Source organism: Gymnogyps californianus, chromosome 8, assembly GCF_018139145.2.
Source record: "Gymnogyps californianus isolate 813 chromosome 8, ASM1813914v2, whole genome shotgun sequence".
Classification (NCBI taxonomy): domain Eukaryota; kingdom Metazoa; phylum Chordata; class Aves; order Accipitriformes; family Cathartidae; genus Gymnogyps; species Gymnogyps californianus.
The window spans coordinates 28,931,818-28,959,714 of NC_059478.1; the positions used below are offsets into that span (position 1 = coordinate 28,931,818).

Genomic DNA, 27,897 nt, shown 5'->3' on the forward strand with positions numbered 1-27,897 from the left:
TATATCAGCTTGACTAACACCCTAATAATAGGCATACATTTAATTTTATATCACCATCCTTCCAAAGAAAAAAGAAAGACTAAAAGATGTGTGCAATTGGTTTTTGCTTAGTATGAAACTTTCAAATCAGAGCCCATTTTGCTAAGATAAACACGATGAATTACATATAAACATATGTGGAAAACAATGTGCCAGGCTTTAAAAAAAAAAAAAAAAGTTTGATTAGCAGATGACGATTCTGTAGTGCTATTGTGCACTATCCTGTAAGCCCAGAGATTAAAAAAGAAAAAAAAAAAAAAAAAAAAAAAAAAAGAAATTAACCAAACCAGTTTTGATGCAGGTTTGGCATCAAGTGTACGCTATGGTCTTAGACTCAGTATGCTCATTCTATGGCTGAGAAATTTAAAGTACCAGATTTTTCGACATCAGATAGCAGGTAGCTGGTGCATACATTTCAGACATGAGAACTAGGATTTCTTTAATTTGAGACGGGATCAGTAATCTATTGTTAAAATGTCCAAAGTGTGCAATAATAAGGCAGATTTCTTATTACACCACCTCTTAAGATACTCATTGTTTGATGAAACAAACAAGGTGCTTTAAAACAGCAGAGTAACAGGATACAAACAAGTGCCAGAATGAAGGAAAACTGCTAAAATCAGAACTGCCCTTTCTTTCACAATGAGAAATAAAGAACTTTTGTATCTGGTATTTGAAAGGTTTTTAACAGCTGATATTCAATATCAGCTGATTCCTGAAGTGTTGGCAAGATACCAGGTTTCTGGTACTGGCCGTTTCTAATGTTATTTAAATATTCACATCATGCAATAAGCAGTTTCACACACTGCAATGTAATGGAAAATACTTCCGAAACTGAATCAGAACTGAGACCCAAAGCAGAACCAGTAAATAAATATCTCGCATATATGTCAAACTATATTCTTCAAACAAAACCTTACATCTTATCAAAGAAGTCAGAAAGTACTAACAAAAATTATATGCTTTCTACTATAATACTGTTAAATTTCCATGGCTGAGAATGTCCCGTTAATTTTTTCTGCCTTTTTAAATTAGTTGACAAAGTAGAAATTCAAACACAGAAATAAAATGCATATATATGAGAGCACTGGCTCAGCGAGATATCAAATATACAGCATTCTAGTGTCAAAAGTACAGGCAGAAATGTCCAAGATTTCTTGGTGAAAAAGGGGCATTTGAGGAGTAAAAATTCTACTTAACAATCACTCACATTTTAACAGTGCATTAATTATAACAAAAGCTGGATGATAAGTGAGCAACAGAGTCATAATGTTCAGTGTTCATAGCAGAATTTTATCCTCTGCTCATTTAAATGAGGTTGGAAACATATACTCATGTATGTGAAACTAAGTAGCTATGTTTTTTCAATTTTTCGGGATTCTTGCAAGAGGCAAAGTTGTGACATTGAATTGAGTTGGATGATAGTACAAGGTGGCGTTGACAGAAGTCTTCCTTTCGATGCTGTGCCTCTGGCTTGTCGAAGGATGATTAGTCCTACAATCTTGTTTGATCTATTCTTTTGCCTCTAGGAAAAGGGTTTCTTGAGGATACAGTTTTACCTCCAGTAATGATTTATTTGGATCCAGCTGGGTCACCTGTAAAGATAGGAACAAGAAGACATGTGTAAGTAGACTTTTTTGAATTGTTTATCTTCACAGGGCAGATTTTCACTGGGGAGATTTTTGAGTCCCTCCGTCAGTGATAACTCAAGTTGTGAGTATGAATTCCCAGGATGCAGATTAAGAAATATATATTGTATTTTGTGTGTTATTATTATTATTATGTTGTAATAATAATAAACAGAATCCATGACATTAATTCCAAGAAGGTCTGGTTTTCTACCGTAAACCAATGTGTAAATATATCTGGTTTTGTCAAAGTTAAGATCTTTTGGAAGGATTACTAGAACACATGAGTTAAGATGAAAAATAAAACTGTAGTCCCAGATAAGTATCCTAAAATTTCAATCAAACTGACGGCGCAAGCAGCATAGCCAGCCCGACATGATCTCTCCATTGAAAAGGGAAACTTATTCTGCCTTTATTTTCCTACTCCCTTTCTTGCTCCAAGTCACATGGTGAAGCACCTAACTTTCACTCGCTTTGATGGTAATCAGCCACCTCAGGGAACGTAGGCTGGGAGAAAACTGTCCACTTTTATTTCTTTGGTTATTTTTCTGTCATGCTAGTGAGTTTAACTGGTGAACGCACAAGTGCAGTCAACACCAAATCCAGTGCAAAGTAAGTAGCAAAAGCACTAAGGAGTAAGTAGAAGGGGGGAAGCAGGGCCCTCCTCCTTTCATTGGGAGTGAGATGCTAAATCAGCTCACCATATGGTGAAACTCCATCTCAACCCAACTATTGAAGTGTATACTTATTATGCATGTGTATATATGCATTGTAAGTACTATGTGTCTATATATCATTTATGTAGACACTTATGTGTGTACATTTGTATTATAAGATTGTTCCCTGGAATCCTGACTCCTCATTGAATTTGTAAAGGTATTTAGGCAATCACTTGTGCAAGTGGGCATACAGGAAAATTCCAGAGAGAGTTAAATGCCATGCAATTTAGAAAATAATGATACAGGCACTATCTGCACCATTATTGCCAAAATTCTTCAGGATTTGGATCTTAGCACCAAACCCTGCAAGCTGCTCAACATCCTGACTATCCCATTACCAACTTTCACTTAAGGCACGTAAGCAATTCTCAGTTTATAGTCAGCAAGAAACTTTTGTGTTGAGGATTCTATTTAGAAGCTAGACTGCTGTCTATAGGATAAATCTCTTCTATGAAAATAAAATTTAATTGTAAATATTACATAATATAATTATTTATATAGACAAAATAATGACGACAAGGGTCCTAGTGTCCTTCAGATGTTCAGTTTACATGCCAATGCTGTGACATCCTTCAGAAGACTACTGCAAAGCTTCATAAAGAAAGATGAACATTATTTCTTTTAATCTTACCATTTTCTGAAATATTTCACTTCCATTTTTAAACTTATTTTCCCTGGTAATTCTGTTTTAGTTTATTTTGCTGTGTGAGCACACTAGTTATCAGAAGTTTGCTTGTGAATAATAGATTATTAGTCTTATGCTATAGGTATAAATGCAAATGCATACCGATAAACATTTTTTCCCAAGTTAAATTTATCTATGATCGTATCATGCCACTGCTTTCTAAAATTATTTTTTGAAAACATGAAGTGTCAAGCACACCAAATACTATGAATTAATAAGAAATGCTAATGTATTTTTTCTTAAAAGCATAACTTACTAATCCTCTTACCAATTAACAAAAACTCTTTCTCCTCCCCCCCAACTAAATCAGGCAAACTTAAAATATATTTGTATTTCTATTGTTTTATTGGATAATTACAGAAAATTAAACAAATATTAAAAGCTTATCACTTCCTAAGTCCACTGAAATAAATGTAATTTCACCTCTCTGACTGCAACAGAATTAAAAAAACGTAACAGAATAAAAAACCCCAAACAGATGCATTATTTTTATTCCCAAAGCAGGAACATATTTTCTTAAACTCATGTACCATGGTGAGCTATTGCTAAATGTCTGAAGAGAAAAATAATTTAAAAACACCAGACTCAATTTTAGATTCCTATTATCTGCAGTCCAATTATGCATTCCTGCACAGATGCTGCTTAAATTATTGAAAGGTTATTATCTTAGAAAGCAAACTTGTTATGTAAAAAACACCCAAAGTAGTGCATTTAAGTTTGTGATTACAGAAGTATGCTAATTAAGTATCTTGTTGCATTTTTTAATGTTTTGGTATTCTGCTACAGTCCATTATTGCACATAGGCACAGAAAGCGAGGTAAATAGAGGTCTCTGCAATTCACAGCATACGAGGTATTGTGCACCTGAGAGAAGCAATTTTCCTTCTTTTCAGTTCAAGCCAGTATCTAATTAGACCTCTCTATTTTCAAATCCCGCAACCTTTTTTTCCAAGGAAAGCTAGGAAAGAGAACAAGTCTCTTCTACATTTGGAAAAAAAAAATCTGAAAAGCAAGCCTAGGCAATGAACACAATCTTCCAGACTGTAACCATATGGAAACCTATTATTCACTGGAGTGTAATTCAAGATACATATCCTAGTCTAAACTCTAAGGTTTACAAACTTCAAGTACCTTAAATAATAACAACGCATAATGTCCCTTCCCCAATGTCTTCATACTTAGAAGGTTAGCTAAAAGCATTGTGGAGTACCTGCAGCAAAAGGACTGTGCAGCTTTTCACCATAATTTCAGTGTGCTGCTTAATTCACTGAGGGACAGGAGAGTTTGCAAATGTTTACACCATTACCCAATTAACTAACAATATGGCTCCTACATCTGTCAACAAACAAAGCTGTTGTTGCTTTGTTTTAGCTCCTTGGCATTTTCTGTTCATATGGGTCGCCATTGTACTTAATTATCACACCATAACCCTTCTGCAGCTTCTACTTTGTTATTTGTGGTTTGTAAATATGTTGTTTACTACAAAGAATAGAACCCTTATTAGTGAACACACCTCCTACAAGAAGAAATGGTTTCTCCTGTAAATATATGAAATGTAAGACCTAAGATGCTTTGTAACTTACAGTATTTTAAAACAGAATTAAAAACTAAAGAATGATGTATAATAGAGATCAAAGGACCCTGGAAGAGCTGTAGGCCGCAAAGGTGTGTCCAATGTAGTGTTCTAATGAATTTTGTTCACTTAAATTTACGTGGGTTATTTCATAATGCAAAGTACAGAACACCTTCATATTTAAATCTGTGTACCTTGTTTCATTACCATTAGGATAAATTCTGGAGTCCACTTCAGTGCTGACAATCCTTTGCTCTGATGTCATTGCATGCCACTCTTTTCAAAACAGCCCAGCACATTATATAAGTTACATTGACCGAAACCCCTATACCTTTATTACTTAAAGACTTCTTCTATGTTGTTAGCAATTATGCAGGAAATCATTTAAGCATGTGTTTATATACTGAATCTGATTTGATCCTGTTGAACTCAATGAGATTACATAGGTACCCATGTGGTGAAATCAACACTTTCTTGATTAAGGCTGCAAAATTCACAGTTAAGCATTCAGCATTTGTTAATGACCTAAACAAATGCTAAACCCATAGCGTTTCTCTATATTTTCAAGTCTTACAATAACTGACTTTCTACCAGTTGTATGCATGCACTCTAAGAGTCCATGAACACGTCACATGGTGATACCAGCTGATGAGGTGAATGTATTTTTAAAATATATTTTGTGGGTTTGCTAAGGTAAGTACTTTATATTATAATGAAATGTAAACTAAAACCCCTTAAAAAGAGACTCTAAGCTGTTCCACGTTTATATAGCGAGGAGGGTGGCAGAGGAAGGACACAATGTTCAGATGCGAAGAGAGTATAACTCAAGTGACAGCATAATTACTAATATTCAAGCTCACAGAATTCTGTAGAATAACATGCATGCGCGTTCAGGGCTGTCCCAAAGCCAAAGCAGATAGTGCCCTGGGAGTTTTCCTCTTCAGGCAAATGACTTTCTATGCAAACTTTAACACTCCCCTCTCTTCAGGGAAGACTCTTTCTAGCAACATGACCAGAGGGTGGTAACAGGAACTTATTTCTGTCAGTGTTAGATCTTGCCATTGAGCTGCGAAATATTTCGGTTTCACTGAAATATGTTTAAGTTGGTAAAACAATACTTTTCTTCCAACTATGGATACAATTTTGCAGGACCTTACGCTTTGGTGCACTGGGGCTAAGACTTCACCTTTTAAAGAGCTTCGTTATATAACCAATGTTGGGTTGGTGCACAGGACATTTATTATTTTAATAGGTATTTGTTTAAATGAATTCTGTGGTAATTACTTCAACTAAGCACTAGCTAGTTGGCTTAAAGTACTTCTGTGGCACTTCAAAGTTTGAATGATTTAAGACTGCACAAAACAAAAGATAGTCATGTTAACTCTTATATTTCTCCTGTAAGTATGTAGTAGCTACTTACACTTTATTCTGAATAAATTCCTTGGGTTTTTAATAACCCAATAATGAAAATTAGTACTAGTTTAAACAACATTTTAATACATTTTTATAGCAAAGGCTTTTTCCTTCTAGAATATGTTTTGTATTATTTCTGTCTTCACTTTTGCTGACCTATCTGTTCTTTTACACATTCACATCCTGAACAGCTGTACTTTTACCATTTCAAAGGTGTGGTTCCTTACCCTCCCTAACTCTGCAGGGAAAAGATAAAAAACAAAAAAAATGGCTTAATGCCCAGGAAGGTCATTTAAAAATAAAGAATCGAATACACAATTATTATGACACTTACACAAGCTGTAAATATCACACCCTTCACCTTTCTCTACACCCTAGGACAAGGATCTGATTCCTGAGTAGCACAGCCTCTATACCACTTACACACGCATGAATACATTTAATGAATCTAACGGACAAAGAGTTCTTTTACTCTCTTTCCTAATCCTCCTAAAGTATAAATGCAATAGAAATTACTTAAAGGCACACCTGATAAAGTACCAGATCTGTTTAAAAAACTATATTTTCAGAATGACACACAAACAAATACAGTGAAGCCTTTTTACCTATTGAAATATCTATGGGTTATACAGATAATATGCTCAACTTGAGCAACAAACAAAAGCAGGGTTACTTTACAGAAATATATGCAATTAGATCTGGTTTAGTTGAATAAACTTGGAGATAATTTACATCTGAATTGAAGAACGCCGTCACAAATAAGGAAAAATATGTCACAGTAAAAGACTTCTAGTCTCGTTCTAAGTACAAAGCTCTAATCCAGATATGTCACACTCTTACTATCTTATTTCTCTGAAGATTTTCTCAAAACAGTATTTTAGATTAAGCATATTTTAAAAATACATTTACTAAGCAAAGTAACAGATGTTGATAAAACAGAAAATTGTGATGTTATAGCCTCTACTTTGAGCATGGTTTCCACACTTTCTTAGAAAAGCCGTACAGCTGTCAGATACCTGAGATACCGCCAGTCTTTACATAGTGTAAATTTTTGTTGACTTAACATAATTTATATCAGAAAAGAATTTGCTGCATAGATTCCAATCAGTGAAGGCTTATAAACCTGACTTGCATCACTTGACTTTTTAGACAATAAATTAAGATAGCAACTGTGTTCTCCTCTGTTTTTTAAAATACTAAGCATAATGGCAGGGCAGTGTAAATAATAAGGATAAGCCCAAACCCAGTGTCGCTGGATTTGTATAGTGAGGCCTGGACTATCTGGTGCTTTTTAAAAGTTCAACATTATGAATTCATGATTCTACATGAAAATTTGATTTTTTAATTGGGAAAAAATACCTCATGTTTGTAGAACAAAGCTTAAAAAACCCACAAACACTAATCATTCTTGCATCAAAACTAAATAAAAGCCCAGATGTTAATGATGTTTTAAAAAATACCAGATTTTTACCCAAATCCTATGACTTTTTAACAGTGGGTAGTACAAGAAATATATAACTACAGTTTATCTACCTTCCAATAAAAGACATTAGGACATGCTGTGTACAGCAGTTCCACTTGGGTAGCTCTGAGGTAGCTCTGTGCTTCCTTTTAGCCCGAGATCAGAAATTTTGTTTAGTGATCAGTACTCCCCCAAAATATGGCTGAAATACATCCAGTTACTAGCATGACTGAATCTCTCTTTTGTATTTATTTCTAAGAATTAATCTCACTGAAAATTCACTACAAAAAGGCTGCATCTTCCTCTAGCCTTTCAAACAGCTCATTTTCAATCACAAAATAACAAGCACACTTTTTCACTTTGGCAGGAGAAGTGAAAACACAAAAAATATTTCAGTTAATTAGAGTCTCTTTCAATAATGTGACTTTTGTTGATGTGGTATTGGTGGCATTACAGTATTGCACAAGTTGCCTTATACACTGAGAGCAAGAAGTCGAAGTTAGTGGCAGTCAGAGGAGTTATCTGCAGGTACTGAACAAGACGATGCTGGTCTCCACAGTGCCAACTCCGAGACTAGAGAACTTCAGATTTTGAGGGAAGAGGAAGGTGCTGCAAAGCTCTCCTCAGATTTTCTGCTCTCCTCCCTTCCTGCTTTCTGTTTTGAAATCTTTGATCTATTTAGGAATTCTTTGTGTGGCTTCTTGGGAAAAGAGAAGCCGACAGAATACCCTGGAACGGGTCTTTTCCTGACAAAGGACCTGCAGGCAGAAGAGCTCCATCACCTGCTCCTTCACACTATTTACTTTCAGTTTTCTTGCTGAGTAGAGAAAAGGTTTAAGTACTGGCATTTACAGATGAGAGCATTTGTACATTAAGCATCCTTTCTGCTGTGCCAAGGAGCAAAACAGTCCGTTACTTGTGGGCACTGCTGCCAGGGTGCTTATATCGAACTAACAATTTTTCATGTATTTAATTATTTTTAAAATGTGCTAGCTACAGAGAAGATCATGTCCCCAGAAATACTATAGCTTTCACTGTGGATATTGATGAAGAGCTGAAAGGAAGCAAACAGCCACATCTTCTGGAAGTTTGAAAACATTTAAATACATTTAGTGCTCCAAATGAACTGCAAGAACTTTGCTTTGCATACATCCCAACGGGGAATGGATGTGAGCACAGTCACTCACAGGAGAATGACCCAGGACTGGATTCATGTGCACTTAATTATAACTGCATGGAAAAGCAATCCAAATGGATTTTTATCACAAGTTCAAAGGATTAAGATGTTCAGATACCACAATGATATCTACAGTATAACATTGTGATTGGTAGATAGGTACAGAGAATAAAAAGCATGCCTAAGACTGCTTTGGTGATTTAGCCTGATGTATTACTTATGCAATTACCAAAACAGCAGGAGATCATTAAATTTTCTGGTAACCAGACGCAGCATTCTTACTATCATACTATTACAAAGGCTCTTGATTGGTATTTTATCATTACATTTTCTTCCTATGAGGGGAAAAAAGCCCACAAAATTGACATTAAGCATGAATTCTGGGGAAAAAGTACAAAATATCTTAGGCCCAGTTTACGCTGGATAATGCCCTATGCAACAGCAAAGCTCTGCGGCTTAACTAAGGCATCTTCCTGTGAACAATAACGCGCCTCCCCTGAAATACATGTTTTGTAAAATGGGGCAGCGCTGAATAAAAGAACACTTTTGGTCAGAGGGATGTGCTTGGGTGGAATATATTAATCACATGGTTGGCATTAGTCATCGGGTTAACTAATGAGGATGACTCAACTGAGAGTTCACATACCGCATTGAGTATTCAGTGTTGTGGTGAATGCTTGCTTACTTTAGTGAGTCTTAAGTAAAATAGCTCATCTGAAACGCACACCTATTTCCTCAAATTGGTTAAACATTCCCCGTAGTCAAATAGAGTTGTTTTAAGAGATCAGAAACTATATTGACCTATAGAATGTAATTCTATTTCTTTTTAGAATAAGCTTACATCTACGAGATGAGGAAGACATTCCTTCTGTCTCCTTTCAGTGACTTGATACATGAAGGGCTTTAAACTTTCTCTTTGGATATCATAGTTACTTATGCAAAGACACCAGGGCTGAAAAGATGGATCAAGTCTGTCTTTCTTGGAAGAAAACATTATGAAAAATCTTTCTGTAATCCTCACAGAATTTTTGACTACCTATATGGAAATTGTATTTCCACAAAAGTAAACATCACATTTCAAGAAGCAAAATCTACTTAATATTCTCTAAAGTACTACCACTGACTTCAGTAGGGCAATACCACCTACTCCCTTTGTAGGTGCTGGCCGAAAGACTGTGGTACTATTCCTTGTGAGCAACGAACTTGTTAAAAGCAATAAAACCTAGAGGTTGCAAATGCTTCAGCGTTCTGGCTGCAATGATATGTGGTCCATTCCTCTTGCACTCAAGGTTAATCAGTCCAATCGTTCTACTGTTACAAGTCATCAGGAAGAACAAGCAGAAATCGTGCTTCTAAAAGAGGCATGGGAATATGCTGGTCTGGTATGGCCAATTTGCTTAGGCACCTTCTCAGTGTCTTAACTAAACTAAACATAACTGCTTGAATAAATAAAATAACAACATATCCTGAAAAGAGAGGAAAGACAAGGGCAGGTAGTATTGACTTAAGGACAGTTGTAAATGACAAGAGGAGGGATGTCTACCTTTGTAGGTGGCTGTGGCCTTGTGTAAACTAGATCAGAGCTGATAAACACATGCCACCATCAGATCTATATTGACCTGAAAAATTTTAAACTATGTGAATTAAAACAGATGAGTACTATTTTATGTAGTAGGAAATATAAATATCAGTAACTGAAATGACTGGGAAAATTACATGGGTCACATGTTAAATTTTCCCTGAACTTACAAAAACATTCTCAAATCTTTTGAACATATCAGAAAAATATTTCATTCATCTGAAATCCTCCTTTGCCATAAGACAGATATTCAAGCTACTTTCTTGATTTATGTGAAGTTACTAAAAGTGCTATTGGGTATAACCATGACACTGCACGAATCTTTCTCACGATAACATCTTTCTTCCATCTTTCTATCAAGATGATGATTAGGGGAAAGAACGTTAAAAGCCAGAGATGGTCCTGGACATAGAACTCTTTCATCAACTATTTAAAGAGTTTAAACACCACCTAATGAGTTTTTTGAAGGAAGTAGTTTGCACTGGGTGAAACGCAGAATAATCCTTACAAAGAATGGCTTCTAGAAGTGATAAACAAAATTGCCAAACTACCTGGCATAGCAATATAGGGATCATGCTCTAACATTACCTTTCCGAGAACATCAGAGGATAGTTACCGGCTCAGGTGACTATGTGTGCTGCAGCTAAACTTACTGTCCTGTGGCATTATTTTCACCACTGTGGGCGTCAAAGAGGATTACTCCTGCCAGAGCACAGGAATGAATGATCACATTTGGGTTTGGAGGAATATCTTACTCTATACTCCCATATAATATTAAGAATTGTCCGGCCCTAAATTTACTGAAATCCTAATCATACCTAATTTAAATTGACATGCTATTTGAGTTAAATTTATTTTCTGCGCTTTCAAGGGAGACGGATTTTTTGTTTCTGTTTATTTAAACTGCTGTTGAAATTGGTTAATTAAAAGGATTTAAAAAATCTTAATACTCTAAACAGAGCAAACTGGTTCTGAATTATTAAGCAACATTTTAGATGCATTTAAATAACCTTAAGTGACTTAACTGCCACCTGATCCTAAGCTGTGGCTCAGAAAAATAATATGTGAAATACTGTAGAAATCTTGGCTTACCAGCGCTTCCAGATACAGTAAATAAAGAGCTTAAGTCTCTAATATCGTGTCTGTAAAAAGGCGTACTCTCAAATACATAACTAATGTTCCACCTTAAGGAGAAATGAGCAGAAGAAATTATAGGTTGCAATTTTGATTTTTCAGAAGACATTAATAAATTCAGTCTTTCAAAAACAGTCTTTCAAAGGAGAAAGCATGCCAGGACCTCCCTTTCTGAGAGATACCATAAAACATTCACAAACATAGCATTAATCCTGGCAGGGTGGCTGAAGCCCAGTTTGGGTAAATTTGTTCTGCACATTCCTCCTATAGTTTCAGCCAGACCTGGTACACTTCAGCTTCTTGCCTGAACCGTGGTGAAATGCCCACTCTGTAAGATGTTAAAGAGTTTTAGGAAGCCTTCTGCAGATCTCCACCACAGAAGGAAGTGAGGAACTGATCATCCAGGAAGTCTCCAGGGTACCGGGAGAAGGTGGATCTTGCAGCTGGCTGATTGAGAGGACTACCAAAATTAGCGTTTGGGAAGGCTTTTAAGAGAAAGGGACTTGGAAGAAATACTGAATGAGAAGGTTGACTGAGCACGCTAATATGCTTAGGGTAAGCTCTTTTTGTTATAGTTAAATGCATTTTGAAGATTAGAGCGATTCTTGGAAGAAAGGGAACTATAATTCTAAAATCGGCACATACAGTTAAATAGCGCACACATTTGCTTCCATAAAGCCTTTGCAGGTGCATTTAAGAATAATGCAAAGAACTTACAATACAGCTTTTCACTCCAAAAGATGTGCTTGCCAAATGTTTTCAAAGTTAGAGGTGCAAGCTACCTGCTGACCCAAGTTCACGCGTGTGATACGCACTTGTCAGTACGGTATGCAGTGCTGCCTTGGTTAAGGTACTGAGAGAGGAGGTGGTTAATATCTAATTTCAGTGCTAGTAGAAAGAACAACACAGTCGGTGACAAAGACCCAATAACAAGTCACTGCATGTGCTTAACTGCTTTGGAATGTCACTGCTGCTTTAAAATCTACAAGTAGTGTCTGGAAAAGGTTAATCTGTGTATTTACTCATGTGTAGAAGTTTGTATTTACAGTAGGGTTATGATACCAACTTTAAGTTAGCTAAGGATATCTGTGTAAGCAACTGGAACATAGAACTAAGAACTAATGAATTTTTATTTACCAAAGTAGTAAAAATACTTCAAACAACACTGTATCAGGGTATCAGGACTGATAGCTTTGAAAAGCAGGTAAAAATGCTCTAACAAGTTTACCCCAAGAAAATGCTGATTTGATTGAAGATAACCCCCTTGTTTCGATAAAACAGAAACACTTTTGGGGGTGTGTATGTTATTGTAATACAGATTAGGATAGAAGAAAAAAATATTAACTTGAGAAGACGTTTTCATCTTATTGCAGCAAAAACTCCAGCAAAGTAATTCTGATACTTTCAAACATATTTTTTCAAAAATGTTATGTATAGTTTAAATACAAACATGCATTTTAAATGCTATTGTTTTCTGGAGCACAAGCATCCCAAGTGCTCTTTTCTTGTTGCACAGATTTCAATGGATGTTTGTGAATGTATCACGTAGCAGAAGGGTCTTAACAACTTACGGGGTATTTTTAAGAGACTATATACCACGAAGCCTAAGGCAATGAATATATATTTTTACTGTACTTCCAAGGCATTCATCAATGACTACTTTCTTTTCTTTTTTTAAAAAATCTGTCTATGGAGTTGCGCACTTCCAACTTTCCAAACCTGGGGAACATGGCAGATGTCATTTATAGTTCTCAGTGGTTAGCAAGCCCCTGGGGACTATATTTTGTCTGTTGTAGCTCTGATGGTCACAATGGCAACCAGATTCATACACGGCCACTGAGTCAATCGGCATGAATCATTTATGTGACTCCTCATACATGGCATTATTAGGCTGGAATCATAGAAAAAAGATGACAGGGTCTTTCCTTCCCACGCGACAGACCAACGGCTCTGTGTCCTGCCATTAAATTCTCCTTTCTTGGCCTCACCGTTTTCACCCTGACAGTTTCAGAAATGTACTGAAAATACCAGCCTATTCTAATTTAGTGGTGGTCTTCTTTTCTACTCCTTTTTTAATTTGTTCTTATGTGAGTCATCTGATCAATTTTTGAGTTTGTTACAGAGGACTAAAATTAATAATGATGATGATGTGATTATGTACAGAAACAGCCAGTCTAAAATACAAAACAAATGTAAAAAGTTAGAGTAATATTCTTGTAGGTTTTTTTATATTAAATATGTACTAAGACATGTCAAAGGTAGGGAGATATGACTTGCAAAATATTTAAAATACACAAACCCATTGTTTAGACTGTAAAAGATTGGTTTTCTTCTGTCAAGTAAACAGAACGATCAGTAATTCTGGAAACACAGGTGACTTCTAGTCTTTGGTTCCACTGGAAATGATATTACATGCTTAAGGAGTACAGTTAATTAGTGATTAACAAGATTCCTTCAATGCTGCTTTTCAGTCTGACTGATTAGGATTCTCAATCTAAGACAAGGTGGAAGAAAAACTGTAAGCGCCACAATCCTGTTCACAGAGTTACGCCAAAAATTGTCAGAAATCACATCCACTCTCAAGGTTGTACGCTTGCTAGGGACATTATTTTCTTCCCCTTTGGAGTACTTGTGCCACTTTAAATAACTTACAAATAAGATGATAAAGCAAGAGGTATCTGTTACAAAACAGTACTGCAAACATACCAATCAGAGCCTTATTCCTAGTGCACTTCCTCCAGGGGCAGTGATGAGAAACAAAATGGAAAAGGAACCCAAGTTACTGAGCTCCTTTGATGAAAAATGGCTTAACCAGTCACCTGGAGATGCCCCCAGCAAACAAAACCCCGGCTGATCCAGAGCTGCCCCCACTCGTTTCCAGTACTGAGGCAGTATGGCCAAAAACCTGCCAAACTTCACCCATCACTGCTTGGCTCTGTACTGTCATCTCTGTAGTGCCTGTTGCCTTCGCCTTTTCTGCAGGGCCCCAGGTAATTGCTGCACAGTTGGACCCACTGACTTTTACCTTTGCTGTAACAATGGCTAAATAAGAAATGGAAGTTAATTTGTAACAGAGCAGAAAACATGTAGGTATATTTTCAAAGAAACTTAGTAACCAGCACATAAATATCTGTTGATAAATTAACAGAATTTAATTGGCTTTTGTAAGCAGTAAGCCGTATTGATTTTGAAAATTGGTCACAGCAGGTACATCATTAGAATTTCGAGGCAGGAGATATAAATGATTATTTACTGGTATTATGTAACAGGTGGATGAATAATTTATTAGAATGTACTGATTAGCTCATAACTGTACACTATCCGACACTGAGCCTTCCTTGCTCATAACATAAAATTGCATCAAAACAGCAAAACCAGAAAGATCAGAAGTACCAGCCCATAACAGACCTAAACAGCGTACTAATATCAACGCGGCTTCCTTCAAAACAGGACGTGAGCGATGCTGGCTCAGCATATTCGGGCAGTTTTCATTGAATATGGTCCACAACTTGTTTGTTTCAGAAACAGAGGATTTTTTACAATGCCACTGGAAACAGATTTCGCAACGGAATTTTCTATGTAACATATGATAGCATTGGTAGGTTAGCACCTGGCTTGCTTACAGCCACAGAGCTTGGCAGCGCTCTGCCGACGTATTCAGGCATACCTTTTACCTTCTATGCTATAACATACTGGTCATCTAACACACAGGAGTAAGAAGCAGTGGTATTTATTCCTGAAAGGTACATTTACTCACATCTCTCCTCGGAAAGGTGCCCAGCAGCTTGTACTCCTCCCAAGGATATCCCTTGGAAGCTACAAAATCAAAGACAACCTGCAGCTTGCTGCTGGCCAGGAAACGTCGCTCAAAGAATTCTCCGCTGGGTGTCCGAATACGCAGTTTACTGACGGACTCGGTGCTCTCCTCTTTCGGTTCGGGAGGCAAAGATTGCTCCAGAGAGAGCCTGATAGCCTGAGGAAGGAAAAATAACCATTGAGGTTGCAATGCTAGCAACAGAAGAAAAGGACAGAAAGCTTTTCTTTTTATTTCTTCTAGAACTTCAAGATGTGCCCCAGTGCTCCAGAGCCATAGCTCTGCTTTATATCTCAATGACAAAATCATTTTTATTCATTCCTTAATAACAGCCCACCAGACAACTAATTAAAATAAATCCTTCTTTATAACACATATTATTAGGTCTACAGTTAATGCATGATGGGGATAAGTAATTTAATCATTTGGCAGAAAGCCTTGGAAAAAATTTGAATGAGAGAATAATTGTCAAGTGGCCAATTGCTTCCTTTAAGGGTATAAATTAAAAGGCAGTAAAAGTATTTCTTTAAATGCACTTATCAAATTGCCTTCCTCTTGCACAGAGTAATTGACCATTTCCAGCAAAGACAAGACCCTTAGTGGCAGTTCAGAGTAAAAAGAAATATATGCAGGAGATTACTATAAATAAACTAACACTGTTAAAAGACATAATTAAAAATATCACGAAGGTGCATTAGATACACAGAGTACATATAAAAGTAGGGATGGTCAAAGAAAACTGGGAGAAAATGGGAGCTGTACGATTTAAAGCAAGCAATTATTATTATTATTATTTGCAGCAGGAAGATGGTTCCAAGCACAGGTGTGCACATTTTCTGCAACAACTTGCATGAAATCAGCCCCAAAATTGCATACTGCTGATGTCAAGATTTTAAGGGCAGGAGCCAAGTCTGTGTTCTCTGTCCTCTGCCTCCAGGAGTTACTACAACACTAGTACTTCGATCAGAAGGTTTTTTAAAAATTGATGCCTAATACTAGACTGCTGAACAAGGCGGGCTTGATTTTCGAGGGTGCTGAGCGCTGTCAGTACTCAGGGACAGGCATTGGCATCTGTTAAAAATTACATCATACTTAGAAAGCAGCCTTGTTACAGTATCACCTCACTTAAGGCAGCAGTTAATGAGAATGTCGATGAACGGAAGAAGCAGCATGATCACACTGCCTCCCCTAAAATACGCCTAAAAGACAATTTTCCAAACTGAAGAGGCAGGCAGGCACGGATTTACCCAGATTTACAAGTAACTTTCAAGATACACAGTTGCTATTTGTGCCTTTGAAACCCTCCCCAAGGTCATTTAGTAACAGAAACGGATGGAGGATGATTACATGAAAGAGAAAGGACTAGGCAGAAGCAAGATTATGAAGGCTTTTAAATAGTCTACTTCTTACACACGAACCTCTGAGCAAATTATATCTCAGTATAAATATTTATACATAGAACTTGAGTTCATTTTTGCTCATCGACTATGAGATTATATTTTAAATAGGTTCTATTTTAATTTTCTCTCTCTCCAGTCTCAACCACCTGCTTACTATCTTTCTGTTTTGACATTTCCCCACACAGTATAACAACAGATGCTACATTATTTACTGAACCCAATCAATTATATTATAGAAAAATAAACAACAGTAGCTCATTAGAGCTCTTTTCTTTGTGCAAAGAGTGCGTCGCTCCCCAAAGTAACTAGGCTCCAAGGCTTCAACATAAAATGGCAATTTACAATGGATATTCTGTACCAGCAAACCAAGTCAGAAAACAATGATGTGATGGATCACATTAATAACTCTTGGACCTGAACAAGCAATTTCAGTTTGTTGATAAGAAGATGTTCAGTATGTGAATAGCGCAATAGTCAGATTTTAAATATACGAACTGAACATAAAGCCACTTCTGTAAGTAAACACTGTTGCAGAACAATTCAGTATAAGTAATCTGTATACTTGAAAATGGGGAGTGTTAGTAAACATTATTGTTAAAATCCCTTTTGTTCTACTAAGCAAACAGATCCTATTATTTTCATTATTGCACTCTACATTAAAACAGGGAAGCCCAGGTATATTTTGATAACACAGACCAGTCTTGCAGCCTTTGCGTAAGAAAACGAGTTCCAAAAGGCCAAGGTATCAGAAAAGGTTCAGGAGCAGACGTAATAAAGCAGAATTAATTATTGTTTCTATGTATGCAAAACTACTTGAAAAATAGAAAAACATACTTCTTTCTTGAATCTGAGCTTATTGCTCAACAGTCTGTTACTGCTACAGTACTGATTTATGTTCGATTGCTATTAACCTCACAGAATTGCCATCTTACAATTATTCTTGACACAATTCTCACAGTCCAGTTTTGTGCGTTGCTCCTTCAGTTGAGTTCTAGCTTCCATTCTTGGCTTATGCTAACAACAGGAGCTAAGTCAGTCATCAGATACTGTAGGATAAGAAAGAAGTGGACTGCATCTTTCCCAAACCATTGAATACTACTGTTTGGACTGAATTTAGTATTTACAACGCAGTACTGTTTAAAAGGTTCTTGAATGCTTAAATGGTTCAGGTTTTTTAATGCAATTATCTTGGTCAAAATATATATATGCAAATGCATTGCTCATACAGTTTGTTTATTGGGTTTATCTCGGGGAATAATAAATATGTTCATAGCCAACTTTTTTGCAGTTGTATAATGCAATTTTTTCATACATCAGCAAAGTACACAAGACTGAAATGTCAAGTATACATTTAAGTCACGTGTAGGGGGGGAATAAGCAAGGCTGTGATTTATCAGGATTCCAGGAGTTCCAAGGACTTTAACTAAGTGGAGAATTAAATGAGAATATAATTCCAAATTTCAAATCTCCATAATCCATGACAGCCAAAGCAAAGAAGTTATATTAAGTCCACCAAAAATATTGGAACTCTGATATTTTATATAAATGAATACATATTTTTAATATTTATATTTTATCTATATTTGATATAATACTGGAAACATACTGAGGAAATATATATTCAATAGGGATGCTGATATAGCTTTGTATTAATTAGCAACTTGCTCACAGAATCTTATATGCCTAAAAGTCAAAGAACAACCCCCAATCAACTGTGATTTCAGTCAAGACATGTATATGTGAATATCACTTTTATTTTGAAAATTTTATTCCAGGGTTTCAAAGTCCTTTTCAAGTATCAGCTGTGTTTCACAGCAGTTCTGTAAGGACTTGTATTTCAAGAACTTCACAGAACAGATGGAAATATTTTAATGACTAGTCTATTTTACCTATCCTTTGAAATGTGGTGGGACTTCAGGGGAAGAAACATGGCTGTACCCCAGCCTTTTTACCATATTTTGTATTTGCCAGGAGGTGAAAAAGAGGAAGTCACTAACATAAGTAAATTCATGTACATGATGCTTTATGTAAATACCTACGTAGACACACAGCTAGGACAGGAGCTAGCCTAGATCCTGAAAGAGGATCATCTCTGACAGGCACCGGCACCCTCAGAATCTACAAAATTAAGAGAATCTACAAAATAACAGAGTTTGAGGAACAGTACTCTTCACAACACATGGTTTCTATTTTCTTATATAGGCCTAGGGACGTAAAGTGTTCATTTAAACACAATGTTCATTCTAAGGAAGATTCTGTAGAAGACTATTTAGAAATTTAAAAATGTACCATAAATCCAATTTTCTAGATTTTTGATTTTTATTCCTTAAAATTTTTTAAAAAAGTGTTTTGTCTCCCATATTAAATTTGGCAACTTGTTTGATCAGAATTGCACCTAGGCTTTGTGCTACTTCCTGGAAGAAATGAAAGGGCTCCATGGTATTATATTTTTAAAAGGAGTGCCTGCAGAAACAAGGTTAGAGGTTCCCAAAGATTCCACTATTTATGGAGCTCATTTCATGGATCTCCTGTTAGCAGGCCTATCTAATTTCTGGCTGTAATTCAGACCCAGATGATGTAATTGTGACCCAGATGGCAGAACAGGAAAGTTATTAAAAAGTGGATGAAAATTATTTAGCTGCACTATGTTTTTTATATATATGGTAAGAAAAGAAATGAATTAAAAAAAAAAAAAAAAAAAGATGTTCACATAAAAAGTATAGTTTGAATTAAAGTTGCAATGTGTGTTGAATGGAAGTTGCAATGTCCATAAGCTTCACGAATCCAAAGAGTTGTCAGAAAAGGTAAAACATCCCACCTCACGTTCTTCCTCCTGTTCTTTCCGAATTTGTTCCAAGCGAAACTGCTCTGCCATTTCTCTCTCTTGTGCTTCCCTCTAATAAACACAAACAGCAATCACACATGTATCACCTCGCTTTCCACAGCTGTGTTTAATGATGTGCATTAGCTATATAAACACAAAGAAACTCCTCAACTTTTCTGTAGAAATCAATATAAGAAATAGGGTATTTATCAAGCAATCTTTTCGTGTCATTCCTTTCCGAACTTCTATTATTAAGTGGGGCCAGGACTGCTTTAGCAAAAAGATGCAATCAAGTCTACTCCTAGTGACTGTATCCAGTGCCATTTTATAACCACTGAGGGCAATAACAGCTCCTACAGCCACCGTCTCATTTGAAGAGCAGAACTGAAGGCGGGCAGTCCTCTGCACCAGAGAGATGTCACCAGCTGTGGAGAGATTCCCAACCCCGACATTCATGTGATCACTTCACCCTGCACACACCTTCGCTCTGTCAGCCTCCAGTGATATGCGGTACGCTTCATCCTGCTCTCTTTTCACATTTTCTCTGGCTTCACGTTCATCCTAAAGAAAAAAAAAAAGAAAAGAAAACAAAAAATATCAGCAAACAGTGGACCAATATGATATATATCTTTATGTTCACGAGCACTCTTTAACTCCTGTGACTTCAAAATATTTGTCTGCCTTACTCATCTAACTACTGCTAGGAGAAATGAGTTCTGAAATGCCTCAAGGGCGGCCTTGCCTTTAAAAATTACGACTTACCTAACGCTATGTTTCAATTGCCATGTAACGGATGGGCGCATCCAAGCCCCGGCCTGATGGCTGGATCTGGCACCAAGGCTCTTTGCCCTGCCATCTTTATCACGGCCATGGCTGGCGCAGACCCCGGGAATGGTGCAGCCTCCTTCCGCACCAGCCACGCGGGGAGGGGGTCACTGGAGGGCTACGTGTGGGCCGGTGCTGCGGAGGATTTCACTCCTGCAGCCGACAATTTGGACGGTCTTGTAATAGGGAAGGACAGACCGTGGTTTAGAGGACGAGGCTGGATCTTAATTTGCTCTCTGCTCAGATTGACAGTGGGTAATGGCTTGTCCTGCGAGAGAAGGCCTGCTCCTAGGTCCTTCCTTGGTAAAAAAGCCCTCAGCAGGATCCATCCAGGGTCATGACTATTAAACATCATCCACAGGCCTCAGTTCACAGTGTTGAATATTATACAAAGATGGGAAAGTAGCAAGTCCTGCTCTGAAGTGTCTTAAATGGACAGATGCAGGCAGACAAGAAACATGAGGTTAGCATGCCAACTTCAAGCCAGCAAACCTAGAAAAGTATCTTATTAATGATCACAGCACAAAGAAATAAATTTTACGAAAAATGCATGAATGACAAAGCGAGGCATCATCCACACGGTGGAGGATCAAGAAGTGAAGTGAACATCCCTGAAGGCTGGAATAACTGCACTGGGGTGATGCCTGATAAAGCAAAGCATACAATCAATAGCTTCATACTCTGCCTCTGGAGCCAGAGACAGCGTCTGCTCCCCTGTGCTTACTCCTCTTACATCTTATAATCCTCCCAGAGCCCTGCAGAGGCTGCACTGGTCCCTACAAAAATCAATAAGATTTAGCTGTGAGACTGCTGGTGGGCTCAGCATGGTCACCTGTAGTTATCAGTAACACAGCACTTGCACTGGGGTAATCTGTCCCCTGTATTTCACAGAAATTAAAGTCTGCTACCTACTGCTTCTTGAAGAATTATGTTAATTTTCCCATTCATCTGCAAGGTTTATTCCACATAAAGGAATCATTTTGCAAAGCGATCAATTTTCTCCCCAAAACTTCACTATTTGGCAAAAACTCAATTCTAAATGGGAGGAGCATACATTAACTGTTATTATCATGTCATGCAAACATGCCAAGATGTTCCTCAAACAAAACTCTAACATATTAGTGGTTAAAAAGCTCTAAAGTAGCATGCGACCACAAGAGGAAAGGTCAAATTACAGGAAAAGGTATACAACCTCCAGTTGGAAAGTAACAAGATCTTTTTAGAGGAAACTCTTCTTCCTTATAGAAACAGGACCCAAGATTATTCTACAATCAGTGTGTCCTAAATTTCATTCACAGAAGATAGAGAAACCATCACTTTGTTCAGCAGAGCTAAGACATAAGTAGAAGTAATTCTTGCAAAATGGAAAAAGGACAATGACCACCAAATAACCCATTCCCCTTCCTGGCTTCTCTGGACCTTGATAAGCTTTATGTGCAATGCTCATGGAATACCTCCAAAAATTAACTCAAACCTGATAGCAGAAACTACCTTACATTAATATTCCATTTCTGAGAAGAGGGGGTGTTGAAATTAAACAGCTCTGATTTTTATGTTATCCAAAAATGCAGAAAGCTGCTTGAATACACAGAGGTTTTCCCAACTCTTCTCATAGATGGAATTAACAGTAAAGGAAAAAGTTTTGTACTATCTATACTGAGACTTTTCATAAGCATACCATAAATTTATCTTAGAATGGTGAGAACCAAAACTATTTTCCCAAATCAGCTTATTAAAGGAAGATGACTTCAGGTAATCCGCAAGAGGACAAGCATTTAAAAAAATATTAAGAATTATTTCAGAGAGAACCTATTTAATTTTCTTGTTTTGCAACTTCATATATCACACCTAACTTCACACACTAACTGAATTTCAAAGGTCACACAAGTCCAGTAATGCCTGAAAGAAAACTGAAAGATCAGATGTAACTATTGCATCTACAGGCTCTTTTCTTCATCAAAGATTGCTAGCAGTTAACATACAGTTAGTTTAGTTTACAAAAAAAACCCAACCCAACCCACAAAAAACCCCAACCCAAACCAACCCTCAATAAGTAAAAATTAAAAATGTATAAAAATTATTAAAACTCACTCAAAAAATATGTACTAATCAGAGTTATAAGAAATTGAGTACTGGCTTTTATTTTACATTTTACAAACTGTCTAGAAAACTCCAGGAAGTTACTAGAAGTTACTTGTGATGAGCACAGGATTCATTTACCTACAGAGAGCTTCACTGAAGCATTTTTGAAATAGGTTTAAATTATATAATCTGGATGATAACTGCAAAAAATATTGACGCTATAGATTCTACAACTAGAATCTAAACATGAATTCCAGGCATTTAAAAAAAAAAAAATTATTTCCTCCCTATTCATTGCAGTTATCATCATCCTAAAAGTGGATTATGAAAAAGATGTCAGGAATGTGAAGAATTACTACGCATGACTGCCTGGTCCTCATAGAAATATGTGAGCCACATCTAAAAGTAAATGACCGTGCCACTGAGCTTTACACCGCATTGAAACAATACTGTTCTTACTGAAACAGACCTTATGAACAAATCTAGAATCCAGATTTCTTTAGGTAAGAAGCAGATGTAATCCTATGAAACATCTCTTTGTACCTACTTCTGTGTTTTGTTAATACTGCTCACATTCAACAGGAACCACCTCCTCTACAGAGATCATGGCAAAATTGTAATATTCTCTGGTTCAGAGTTACACCTTGGACAAATTTTAAACATTAGATAAAGCAGTTCTCCTTTTTGTAATGCAGTTTGTTATTTTAGTCATCTCTTCCTCTAGAGAAACCACACAAAGTATGAGGATGACTCAAGTCCACCAGAAAGCAACACAAGAAAATTCATAATGGTGACAGCAAAAGCAGAAGAAAATATTTTGCAGACAATCTTCCATTGCACTAACAAAGAACACATGAAGAAAAATAGTCATACCACTAATAATTAATTAAAAAAATGTCATGTTATCCATCAACAAAATTTGGGGTAGCTGACAACTTTTGTGTTAAATCCTACATAAATTGCAGCATCGACTGAACATCAATAAATGCATCTCCACAATACTTTTGCAATGAAGGCAAAATTGCCATCTTCCTTTTTCAAGAAACCAAGGTGTGAACAGCAACGGCTTACCAGGTCAAAGGCTTAAAAAGCCTCCATCAGAAATGAGGGTTACACAGCATTTCTGAATTCCACAGCAGCGACTGAAGGCTGGTGTGAATCTAAACCATCCACATCCCAGGGGTTTGGGGCATGAGACGAGGAGACAACTCTCCTTTGCTCCTTAAAGGAAAAAAGTCACAGATCTCTGCTTTCCCATTTTGACAATGCAATAATGGAGGGGGATTCATTCAATGGAAAGTTGACACTTAAAACAAAAAAAAAATTGCATTTATCCACAGAATATATTCTTCAGCTATGAATTTTCTTTGCTATCATGCATATTACAGATGCAAAGTCATAAGAAAAATAGTGAACACTTATATTCATGAGATAGTTACAATGTACCAGATAAAACCTTCTCTTGAGTAATATCCAGAGCTACAAGACTAAGAAAAACTTACAGATAAGGTTAAGAAGAAATTCAGGATAACTCTCTCCAATAATTATTCCCTAAACCATTTCTTGAAGTTACCCCTGAAGCACCTAATAGCAGGCATTTTCAGATGCAGGATGATGGAAAAGAGGGATTCCTGACTGCATTTAGGACAGTAATGCCCCCCTTTTCCTGCAGATTCTACAGGGAAAAAAAAATACACAATACATTTGGCTTTTTGGATGGGATATTTTGCTGGAAAAGTCAGCATTGGCCCTTCTGGGCTTTTTTTAATGTATTGTTGTTGTTTCTGAAGGTAGGATTTAATGATTTAACCCCAGGAATCAGCTTTACTTGCACCTGATTTGTCTCAGGGAGATGTGTTATACTTTATTCCCCGTTGCCCTTTGGGATCAGTTTTACTGTGAAGTAAAACCAGACGAGACAGAACTTGAGAAGATAACGATGAGCAGAAGACATTTCTCAGAGCATCAGTGAGTAAATGGCTGTTACAAGAAAGAAGAAAAAAAAAAAAGTGTCTTTACAAATGCTGAATGCTTATCTGAAAGACAGTTGATTTCACTGAACCACTCCTGAAATTAAAATCTACAAGTGCTTAAGGCTATTCATGGGAGCGTTAAAGAGAAACACCCCTTTGTCCAAACAAACCAGTGCAAGAAAGGCATTAATTTGACTCACTAAGATGACAGACTTGCACATTGTATAACTTAAACATACATGATGGGGAATATATGGAAGGAAAAAGTGTACACAGAATGTGTTAGGCATATGAGAATGATGAAGACAAATCAAATGAACGTTTCTGCGGTGGCAGAACCACAGGTGGGGAGGCAGGACGGGGCAGGGCGAGGGGGGAGAACAACGCAGAACCACCGGAGGATCCTGCCTGTCTATACCGAAGGCTGAAAGCCCAGTTCCAGATGCTGATTTTTGGGAACGACCTCAAGTGACAAGAAAGAAAACAAACCCAAAACCTTCACGAAGCAGTCCTGCAGTGACTTTCCACGGGAAACGAGCCAGCCAGTCCTGCTACAACACCTACCCACCTGGGCTGTATAGCAGGGAAAGCTGCTGTTTATTAAGAGAAACTAAGCAAATATTCAGTGACTGGAGCCATCAACATGTACAGCCGAAAAGCCACCTGAACTAAAGATATTTTCATTTTATCCTCTTTCTTTCCTCTGCCATTACCTTGCATTTTGTTAAAGTTCAAAATAGGCTGTAAACTCTCGAAGGCGGCACTCGTATCTGCTGGTGTGTCAGTGCAGTGAAGTGCACAATGGGAAACCGATCGTTTGGGGTGCTATCATATTACAAATACAAAATTGGAAAATTTAATCAAATAAATTTTGATTACTGTAGTTTAATTAGTTATAACTAGTAATAATTAGTAAATGTGCTAATTGGATTTTTTGAGGGGTTAAATCACAATCTTTGTTAGATGGCTGTCATCACCATAATGCTTTTGCGCTTTGGAATTTAATGAATTTCATGTATTTATTCTCATAACCTCCTGTTGTGCAAATACTATATACCATGATACACATGACAGTGTTAGATGGAACATAGATTATCAAAGGTATTCAGATGCCTAATTTCTACTGATTTTAATGTGAGCTTCAGTGCCTAAAGAGAAATTGCAGGGGTCTCCTGCACAGCTGATGGAAGCACTTAGGCCATCCTCTAACTGGAGAACACAATTGCAGGTAAGGAGTGGAGAAAAGCAACCAATCTGAAGGAGGAAAAGACAAACAGACCACAGATGAGGAGAAAATGCACTAGGACAGACCCTCTTTAGCCTCCTTTGTGGCTGTGAGATATATCTTTGGAAGAAGAAAGAGAAAAGGTGTTGGAAGCTAAAACTGTCAAATTATCATATCAAAAAAAGAAGGAAATCCCTTACATTTGACAGCAGCGAGGCAGAAGAGGAGGGAGACATGGTGATAGAGACTTACTGCAAAGTTATGAAAATAACACTTGGCCAGTAAAGCCCCATCTAACACAAGAGAGTGCTGGGATGGCCATGTAAGCATACTTTTACAAAGAGCTGTCGCAAGGAAAAGAAGATGAATTTATGTTGCTGTTTTGGAGTTTTTGTTTTCTTTTACATATTTTTTAAATCCCCATCCAGATATTGGTCACAAAGGACCGACATTTTCCTCACGCTGTAGCAATATCTAGGAAGAAGAGACGTCACCTAAGATCAGAGAGCAAAGATGGTGACTCTGCAGGTCTACATTTTTCTAGAGCTTATCTTCAGTCAGAGTCTGTTTACAACAGTTTTTCCAGTTTAAAAATTCTTAAGTATCCCTCTTTTACACTGAAGAAAACAGTGTGTCAGCAGACATAGTTTAAAGTGAATTGAAGGTTTTAATTGGTATTTGTAAAAATAAGAAGGTTTTTGAAGCAACTGTGGGTATTACAATTCCACCTTGAAGTCCAACCTGAGAGCAGGAGTGCTAGTGTTGCGTAACGACAAAAATAAACACGATGAGAGACCTACTGTTACTTAAATGTGGACAAGTTGGACCAGCTGTGTAACAGTCAATGCTTCTACTGTAATAAATGTTGACAGCAAAAATAAAAAGAATGCATTACTGAGACATCATCAAATGAGCCCTGTCATTACATGGAAACTCCACCCTGTATAAGCTTGTCAAAAAGTGTTACTGTAATCCTTTGAGAAGCCTCCTCCTCAGGCAATGGAGAAAAAATGTTCAGGATCGGCCCAGAACAGGTGTGTTGCGCTGTAATGCCAGGATTTAATCAAGTCTCTCTTCACATTAATCTCACAAAGGAACTAACTCGGATCTATTTGGGCCCATCATGCCACACTGAGATGATTATTTAACTATCCAATTAAAGTAAGCAAGCTAACAGGGTGTTTAAAATCGACATTCCAGGGCGTGCAATATTTTACAATTATTATTTGTTTTCCTAAGTCGAGCACCAGGCACTGACACTTAAGAGGAACTGATACTACATGCTCTTTTCAAAGTCAGTCCCGACAAAATCTCAGTTCACACCTTGATCAACAGTGGCAGAGGCCAGTTGTCCCTGCTCTGAGATACCCTCTTTCGCTTACAGGAGAAACTCCGTAGTGGTGGTTATCTCCTCTTTGCAAAAATCCCCAACCCCACTGCCTGAACAGTAGTTGAGGTATCAACATTTGTAGTGTGGGCCAGAGGAGCAAACATGGTTAGAAAAGGAAAATATGTCCATTAGATGTATGAAATCATTAGTATAGCTTCAGAGTAATTCTGCATACACAGCCTGAGGTTGGACTTCAGACCCTAGACCTGACTGCACTGACAAGGGTGGGACTGCATCCTGGCCAACTGGCCCTGCTGCTGTTGATGCCACTGAACCCACCATTTAATTATCCATTGGCCACTTCTTATCAGAAGTGCCACATGAACACGACGTCTGTATGCTGCTGATCATATTTTATTATTTGTGGCTTGTTACTATGGCAGTTTAAGTAGCAAACTTATAAAAACAGACAGCATGACAGCTAGACCACATATCTACAACGGCATGTCAACGGTGTGGTCCAAAAGAGGCAGGAGGTTTCCAAAATGGCATCTGGTCAACACAGCTGACAGGCAGCAAGCAACAGGCCCAATGGTTCATGATCGACCCAGAAGCCTTGGAAGGGCAGGGAAAAGAATGGGATGGCAGACTGATCTCCCTTTAAGAAAGCTTGGGAGAGAAAATGGGTGCCTAAATTACGCACCACTGTACCTCAAGACAGGTACGTTGGATTACTATGAGAACACATATGCATCTCAATGTTTTTAAGGTATTTCTTTGGAAATCGTGTAAGAAAAAGCTTAATCGAACACAATATACAAGTCTCTAAATTAAATCCAATTGCTTGTTAAATGATGGTATTTTAGCACTTGACATTATAAAAATATGCCTCAAATTTGCCTAATAAAATTTTATGAGGCTACAGCAGTAAATTTTACTAATATATGGATAGAAAAGCACAGGATTTAGCTAACCATACTATTACCACCAGCTAATGAAGTGACTCACTTCACTCA

At 37.2% G+C, this 27,897-nt stretch overlaps 1 protein-coding gene across 1 annotated transcript in view; it reads right to left on the minus strand.

The window, feature by feature from the left end:
- Positions 1–346: 346 nt before the first annotated feature.
- FAF1 (Fas associated factor 1) overlaps positions 347–27,897 on the minus strand; it is a 174,469-nt gene continuing 146,918 nt past the window's right edge. The window contains exons 16-19 of the mRNA XM_050901028.1: positions 19,927–20,007; positions 19,441–19,518; positions 15,166–15,381; positions 347–1,634 (exon numbers count right to left, since the gene is read on the minus strand). Of these exons, the coding sequence (XP_050756985.1) occupies positions 1,551–1,634; positions 15,166–15,381; positions 19,441–19,518; positions 19,927–20,007 (459 nt within the window). The 3' untranslated portion in view covers positions 347–1,550. The remainder of the gene's footprint in view (positions 1,635–15,165; positions 15,382–19,440; positions 19,519–19,926; positions 20,008–27,897) is intronic.